The 8757-nt window shown below is 39.1% G+C and overlaps 1 protein-coding gene across 2 annotated transcripts in view; it reads left to right on the forward strand.

Moving 5' to 3' along the window:
- ZMPSTE24 (zinc metallopeptidase STE24) overlaps nucleotides 1–8757 on the forward strand; it is a 38934-nt gene that overhangs the window by 20042 nt on the left and 10135 nt on the right. For both annotated transcript variants that reach the window (XM_040619327.1, XM_040619328.1), the window contains exon 7: nucleotides 612–796. In XM_040619327.1, coding sequence (XP_040475261.1) covers nucleotides 612–796 — 185 coding nt within the window. The remainder of the gene's footprint in view (nucleotides 1–611; nucleotides 797–8757) is intronic.

The raw sequence follows: 8757 nt of genomic DNA on the forward strand, positions 1-8757 counted from the left end.
ATATTTTTTTCCAGTCTTTTTAAAAACAGCTTTAACCTTTTCTGATTATAGAAGTATACTTATTTTAAAAACCCTTGAAGAGTATAAAGGAAGGAACAAAAATCCATAGTTCTAGAAGCCACTGGTAAACACTTCAGTATTTTGAAATATGTCTTCATAGGCTTGTTTTATGCTTTTCTATTTACATGTACTTTTTTTTCATGACAATAATGGAACCTTATATATATGAAGTATTATATCCTTCACAGTATATTGGTGAGCTTTTTCCTATCTTGTTAAGATTCTTCAAAAGTATTGCTTTTTTTCTGGCTCTTTAAAATTCCATTTCACAGCTCTACCATAATTTAATCATTCCACTACTGTTGGATATTTAGACTTGACTTATTATTGCTAGAAAGCTGCAATGAGCACAAGTATTTGTTGGCAAGACTATAGGAAAGCAGACACTCTCCACTGCGGGTGGTGATTTATGTTGATTTAACAGTTTTCTTTAGGTATTAAACAGTTTGAAAATGTTAATGTCCTTTCCAGTAATGCAATTTCTAGGAGTCTCTCCAGAGGACCCCAGACTTCTTAATTATTTTCCATGCTTTGAACTGTCTTTTCCTTAGGATCTAAACGCTCTTCCCACAGCAATGCTTATTTTTATGGCTTCTTCAAGAACAAGCGAATAGTTTTGTTTGACACTCTACTAGAGGAGTATTCTGTACTAAACAAAGACATCCTGGAGGAGTCTGGCATGGAACCCCGCAAAGATGGAGAAGGGGACAGTGAAGAAATAAAAGCTAAAGTTAAAGTGAGTTCTTCTTTTCCTAAGAGACCCTGGCTTAGTTTTTATAAACAGTTCCTATGACAACTCAAAATAACATCAGTTTCTATGTAGTAAGTGGTAAATTCAAGGAGACTATCAAATAAGAACCCCATGGCCCCTTTATAATTCTGGTATTTGGGAGAGATTATCACTATTATTACATGCTAATTACCTTGCAAGCTTTTATAGAATGTATACATGAAAATTGGAAGCATAAGATAGGAAAATTCTTATGATTATAAGCTATCTTTAAAACAGGGATGTTGTATATATTCCCTATATGTTTATGTTCAAAGAATTCCACCAGACAGGATAAAGAGAAGATAAACACCTGATTTTTAGATCATTGAGACACAGTAATAATAGGCTTTGGCAATGGAGAGACTTGGATTTGAATCGTGGTTCTGTCATTTAATAGCTGTGTGTCCTTGGGTACACTCCGTAATGTGGTCAGTTTTCTTTTGTTTGTTTGACAAATATTTATGAAACACACATTCTGTGCTGAGATACTTTGGCACTAGAAGTGCAAGAATAAAGAGGGGAAGCTTTGTTCTTAAGGTGCTTATGGTCTGAAGGGGAGAAAGTCATCGAAGCCCAGTATAATAGGATAATTGTAACAGTAAAGCTGTGTATCCTGGATGCAGTGAGAGCACAAGAGAAGACATTTCTTAAATCTGACCTGAGTCTCAGAAGCTTTCTCTGAATTCTTTCCTGGATGAGGTGAGCTGAGGCTGATAAGCAAGATCTCAAGTACCAAGACTAAATGGGGGAGAAGGGACAATGGTAAGAACCAACACAGATTGAATCAGAAACAGCTGCCAGTATTTGTATATGTATGGGAATGTGCTATTGGCTTTGGTGTCATTCAGAGATGATTTTGGATCTGTGTAACTCTGGGCAAGTAAGTTAAGTTCTCTAAATCATAGACTACTTAACTAAAAGGTGATGCTAGCAGGGTTTCTCACCTTGACACTGGTCACATTTTGGGGCAGGTAATTTTTGTTGTGGGAGGGTATCTTGTGCATCGTAGGATGTTTTAGCAGCACCCCTGGCCTTTCTCACCTTTCTCACTATATGCCAGGATCAGCTTCCCCTACCCCCAGCAATTGTTACAACCAAAAATATCTCCAGACATTGCCAGATAGCCCTGTGGGGAAGTGCTTGGGGGACAAGATCATTCCTGGTTGAGAAACACTGTTCCAAAGATGCCTGCCTTTTAGGATTGGTAGGATTAAATGAAACAATATAGGGGAAGGAAATAACTTGTACTCCATTTTATACATTCTAACTACCAGAAAATAACTATTATCTTTTGAATATCCATTTTGATCTTAAAAAGATAGTCAAGTGAAGTGCCTAGCCTGTCATAAATATGTGCATGAGACAAGATTCTGTGAAGGGATGAAGTAGCATTGGGAGAGGGCTAACTGCTTTGATTTTGCTTATTTTTGAAATGGGGTTATCCTGCCAGTTAGGATGTTGGAATAAAAGTCACTTTGGTCTGACCAAGCATCAGGATTTTAAGCTCGGAAGAGATCTTAAGGTCATTTTATCAGTAGGAAAACTGAAGTCCAGAAAGGGTAATCCAGTGGCGGCACTGGGGAAACACGCAGGTTCAGCAGGTCAGCCTGCTTAAGAGGTATCCACGTACAGGGGTGCGGGGATAGGGGTGGAAAACATAGCCAAACCATGACGTTTGTTAGTGGTCCATTGATTTCAAACAATATAATGAAGTTACTGACCTTTAGTATCTAGGGGAACATTATTCTTAGGCTTAAATCTTACAAAAGATTAGATAGTCTTTAGAAGTGTGTTGAGTGGAGTTTGAGTTATTTTGCTGACTTCTTGAAAAGCCTGCTTAATTTTGTTGATAACTACAAATTTTTAGCATCTAGGTATAGGTTACATGACGAAGTCCTGTAATTAGACGTAGTCCTGCCCTGAAGAACCTATAGTAGAGGAGTCTAGCCTTGTCCACAAATAGCCCATAAATTAAAGCAGGGTGTGGTAAGTAGTGGCTGCAATAGTGTGGCTTTTAGAAATTAAGAAATTAATGAGAATTCTAATACACAGTTTTCTTAAAAGGGAAGATATTTGACCTAAGTAGAATTTTGACTTGGGAACGGGGCTTTTCAGGTTGAAGGTATGGAATGAATAAAGCTATAGAGATTTTTAAAAACTACATGCTGGCTATTCTAAAACTAATGATTATGTGGATTTTTATAGGTGGGGATAGAAAGGTAGACTGGGACCAGTTTGTAAAATTCTTCCTGAAGACATCAAGCGGTTGTTTCCTGTGGCCTGGAAGGTTTACATTCATTTGGGTAGTAGAGAAAGCTTGCTTTAGGAAGATTACATTTTGGTGGCAGCATACAAGATAGAGCGGACTGGAGGTAGGGAGACTTCTAGGGGCCTACTGCACCAAGATAACCAAGATAATGAGGGTCTGCACTAGAGTGAGAATCAGAGTAAGTGCAAGAGTCACAGTAAAAGATGGATTTAAAGGACCTGGTGATTGCTCTTGTGGGGAGTGAAGGAAGTCAAAGATTGACTCAACACAGAGAAAGACAAATACCATATGACTTTGCTCATACGTGGCAAAACAAATGAGCATGGGGAAAAAAAGAGGCAAACCAAGAAACAGACTCTTAACTATAGAGAACAAACTGATGGTTGCCAGAGGGGAGGTGGGCAGGGGGATGGGTGAAATAGGTGATAGGGATTAAGGAATGCATTTACGATGAGCACTGGGTGTTGTATGGAAGTGTTGAATCACTATATTGTACACCTGAAACTAACATAACACCATATGCTAACTATACTGGAATTAAAATAAAAAACTTCATAAAAACAACAACAGCAAAGATCGACTCAACACTCATTAACTGTAGTGCTTTCTAGTGCATGTGCCATACTGTTAGGTAGCATAGCAGTATTTTAAATTTGAATAGTTATATATTTATTAAGGTATATTAGGACAAGGACAGAACTAGCATACCAGCGATTTCATGAATATGACCATTTAGGACAAGGCTAAGTTTTAAAAAGTGAATTGGTTTAAAGAAGGCTGTTGAGTCAGTTATCACACGGAGAGCACACAGTTGTAGCAGAAGTTTAGGAAACAGTGGTTTATCTTCACCTGCTACTGAATGCCTACTGTGTACAGCGCAGTGGGGGGTGCAGAGACGGTTTTCAATCTGGATGAGGTAGAGAAAATGAAGCGTTGCATTTTTAACAGAAGTTTAAAGAAGAAAACTAAGTGATCTGAAATCTCTCCTCTCAGAGCTAGTAACATTTTGATGAATGGCTCTATACTGGTTATTAACATTTTAAAAGATGTTGAGGAAGCTTAACTGTGGGCTTTTGCCCTTCTGGAGACAGAGTATTTGGAACAACCTGTCTTGCAAGTAGCTTGAGTAAAAGGAAAAGTAAGACTATAGAAAAGCTGCCCTGTTGTAGAGGAAAAGAAGTAAGTCCCAGCAAGTGCTAGGTTTATGTGTAAGTCTTTTCAGTTAAGAGTACTAGAAAGGGCACAGGCCCCAGAGATGCGGGTTTGGGCTTTACCCTCTACTCACTAGCAAGATGATCTGAAGCAAGACATTTTTTAACTTGTCAGCTTCCTTTTCTTCATCTCTTAAATGAAGATAATGCCCCCCGTCCTGCCCAGTTTGGTGGTGTTGGGATCAAACAAGTCAGTGGGTGAATCTTGTGAAAAAGAAAGTGCTATAGAAAAGTAAAAGATGGGGGCGCCTGGGTGGCACAGTCGTTAAGCGTCTGCCTTCGGCTCAGGGCGTGATCCCAGCGTTCTGGGATCGAGCCCCACATCAGGCTCCTCCGCTATGAGCCTGCTTCTTCCTCTCCCACTCCCCCTGCTTGTGTTCCCTCTCTTGCTGGCTCTCTCTCTGTCAAATAAATAAATAAAATCTTAAAAAAAAAAAAAAAAGAAAAGTAAAAGATGTGTGGTAGTTCTCTGTTCCTTTACATGAAGTTAGTTTGGGAAGTAAGGGAAATCCAGTGTTGTCCAAGAATCTATCACAAGGAAGTAAGTCTCCTTTGTGAGGAAAGTGACCCTTGTTTAAGCTCTCGTCATTCCAAATCTTTGTGACTCTGTGGGCTTCCACACAGCATCCTGAACCCAGCCACATGCCAGGACACGGAGGTCTGTGCTGTCTAGTAGAGAGCTGGTGGTTCTGTGAAAGAATTCATAGTTCATATCGGGAAGCTGGCAACTAGTGAAAACAGAAGCCTGAGGACCGTGTTACTTTATCTACAAGGAGGCTGCTGATAGCTGCCTTACAGCCGTGGAGCGTCGTGAACAGCATGTGGAATGTCTGATAGCATCCCGTGTCTGCCACATAGGCCATTACTGAGTGGGAGCTATTACCATTATTATAATTATTATTAAATAAAATAGCCATATTTTTGCTTATTATGAAAGCAATAGAAAAGTTAGAAAACATGAATAATCCAATTGACCATAAATATCTTACTGTATGTATTTCTCATCTTTATAAACTATCATTTTTTTCATCATTCTCCTCCTATTGGGTATATGGATTGTTTCCAATTTTTTGCTGTTAAAATATTCTTGTAGTGAATATCTTCATATGTGAATCTTCGCTCTTAATTTCCCCCTTAGATTATTAATTGGTGCTTTAAATTGGTACTCTTAATGGCCCTGAAGGTACAGATACACACGTGTCTCTCTGCCTTTTAAAGAACTAGGTCAGTTTTCTCATTCTTTTCTTCCCCTACCAGATGTGCTCTGACCTAAATTCTAATATTTGAAAGGAAAAGAGATAATAAATGTCAATACTATCTTGCAAATCTCCTTATTCTCTTTCTCATGTATCTACCCAGTGGAATTGGGGAAGGAGGGGAAAAGTGGTAGAATAAATCTGGCTGCTTGTGTTCCCATTAGGTTGCATTTTTCTAAATTGTATAAAACAAAATCAGTTCCACATTCATCTATTTTTTTGTACTTCACCCTTTTAAGTAGCTTCAGTTTATTTCAAAACCCTTAGCCTTCACTTTCGAGGATGTATATTCTCTAATTGGTGCAGGATACTGTGTGTGTCAGTAGATGAAGCTTGTTTATTGTTTGGTTCAGATCTTTATATCTCTTCGATACTTTATTTGCTTGATGTTTCAGTTATTAAAAGAGGTATGCTAACTTCCTTAGTATGATAGATTTGTTAAAATTGATATATTCCAAAGAAATAGTATTAGGCACATATAAATTCACAGTTAATGCATCTTCCTGGTAAATTGAACCTTTGACCATTCCTTGGTGACCTTCTTTAATAATGCTGTCAAGTCATCTTTTTTGTTTGTTTGTTTTTAAAGATTTTATTTTTAAGTAATCTCTTCCCCCAGTGTGGGGCTCAGACTTACCACCCCGAGATCAAAGGTTGCAGGTAGGGACAGAGGGAGAGGGGCAAGCCGACTCCCCACTGAGTGGGGAGCCCACCATGAGCTCGATCCCAGGACCCTGAGATCATGACCTGAGCCAAAGGCAGATGCTTAACTGACTGAGCCACCCAGGCGCCCCTAAATAAAATCTTAAAAAAAAAAAAAATGCCATTCCATTATGTTGTAGCTTATTTTGTTCCTGTTGAAAAAGTCTGCTCTGAGCTTATTGTCATTTCTTTATAGTTCTTTCTGGTTGTTCTTAAGATTTCTCTTTGATTTTCAGGTTCTGCAGGTATGGACTTCTTTATCTCAGTCCTACTTGGGATATATTGTCGTTCCTAAATCTAATAGCTTAGATCTTTCCTGAAGTTTTGAGAATTCATAGCCAGTTGTACCTTTGAGTGTTGCCTCTCTCCCATTCTCTCCAGTCTGCCTTTCTGGAATTCAAATTAGATTCTTACACTCCCTTATCCTGTCTCCCACAAGTGGTAATCACTCTTTATTTTCTTTTTGTCTTTCTGTTCCAGTGCACTGATTCTTTCTCTAGATATATTTACTCTAGTCTTTAGCCCATTGTGTTTTAATTTTAAGCTCTATTTGTTTCTTTTTCAAATCAGTTTGGTTGTTTCTGGGTGTCTCTACCTGTTCCTTCCTCATGTTCTTAGATCTCTTCTTTGTGTAAAGTATGCTTTTTAAAATACTTTGTATCTAACAGTTCCATTATCTAAAGTCTTATGGAGCTAATGGTGCTCTTCATTGTTTCTGCTCTTACTCATTTTTCCATCATTTTTCTGAAGTCTTTGGCAGTTTTTGTTGTGAGCTAATAGTGTGTCGCAGATTTTACTCTTTAGGAATCCTGAGGGGTCTGGGTTCAGGGTACAGTCCCCTCAGAGGATTTGCATTTCCTTCTGTCATCTGTCCCCAGTGCTACCAAACCGGAAGTACTTTAATCTCTCAGCTTGGGATTTTTCTGGACCATACAAATCGTGATTTTGAATTTTAATCAGAGGCTTTTTTCCCCACTTTAGGTAAGACTTGACACAATTGGGTGATTTTGCCACCGTATTTTTTTCTAGCGCACTCTTTGACTCAAGAGTATAGTCCTTCATGGATTTGTGCGAGGGATCTCAATTTCAACTCCTCACCTTTGGCTTTTCCTTACTTTCTAATGAACTAAACTATATGTCTAAAAGGATATTTTTGGGGCTCCTGTGTGGCTCAGACAGTTAAGCGGCTGCTTTCGGCTCAGATCATGGTATCAGGGTCCTGGGATCGATCCCCAGGTTGGGCTTCCTGCTCAGCAGGGAGTCTGCTTCTCCCTCTCCCTTTGCCCCTCTCCCCACTCGTGCTCTTTCTTTCTCTCTCAAATAAATGAATAAATAAAATCTTCAAAAACAATTTTTTAAAGGATATTTATAACCTCTTAAGCATTTTTAGAGGTCTGAGAGTTTTTCAGACTGTCTAGTTAGTAACATTGCCAGAAGCAGGTGTCTAGTGGTGGGTGTGTACGTGTTTGTGTTGATGAGTGAATATGTGTGTGTACATGGGTGAGTGTGTATAAGATTAAATTGTTCATTGTGTCTTGGCACTATTTACATTGAATCTGGGAAGTTTGTGAACAATTTTATTTGGCTTAGGAAGCATATGTCATCATTGATATGACCACCTGCCATTTATGTTTAATTATTTTGCAGTACTGTAATGATATGCAAATGGTTACACATGTGTCCACTAAAATTATTTTATTTGATTGATGAATATTGAGTAATTTACTTTTACATTCATAGTTGTATAAAACTTGAAAGCACAGGTTTCTGGCACCAGACTGCCTGGCTTCAGATGCCAGACATTGGCTGTGTGACCAGAGGAAAATTAGTTAACTTCTCTGTGCCTAGATTTTCTCATCTGTAAAGTGGTAGTAGTAAGAATATGTCATATGGTGGTTGTGATATATAAATGAGATTATTAAGTATTTAGCACAGAGGGCCTATGTTTGTAGTCATTGTTTAATAAATGTTAGCAATTTTTGTAGTTATTTTTTTCACCTTCCTGGCCCAGTCTTCATATGTGTCAAAGGGGAAAAAATTAAAATTTTCTCCTTATGTAATGTCTGTTTCTTCCATACTGCTTTTTTTCTGGATCTAGTCTTCCATCTTAACAGCTTCCCTCATATATCTGGTAATTCTTGGTTGTCTACTCCTTGGTAAGAGAATGGGACTAAAAACTTGATTGGAGTCTCTGAGCCTGTCGCTAAGGTGTGTTCGCTTTGGGCTTCACTGTTGGCTCCCCTGGGTGGGTTCTTGCGGGGCAGCACCTGGTGTTAGTATTCTCCAGTCTTTCCTGGTGGAGTGGTCGGGAGTACTCTTTTGATCTTCTACCTGGAGGATAGTGTTCTGGGAGCCCGGTGTGGGGAGGGGGCTGGGTCAGGAGAGAGCCCTCAGTATTCAGCTTACCCTACCTGTAGCTAACCAGATACGAGGTCTGTTGCTAATGCACTCTAGCCCCCCCCCCCCCCCCCCCCCCCCCCCCCCCCC

This window comes from Ursus maritimus, unplaced genomic scaffold, assembly GCF_017311325.1.
Source record: "Ursus maritimus isolate PB19 unplaced genomic scaffold, ASM1731132v1 scaffold_32, whole genome shotgun sequence".
In the NCBI taxonomy this organism is placed as follows: domain Eukaryota; kingdom Metazoa; phylum Chordata; class Mammalia; order Carnivora; family Ursidae; genus Ursus; species Ursus maritimus.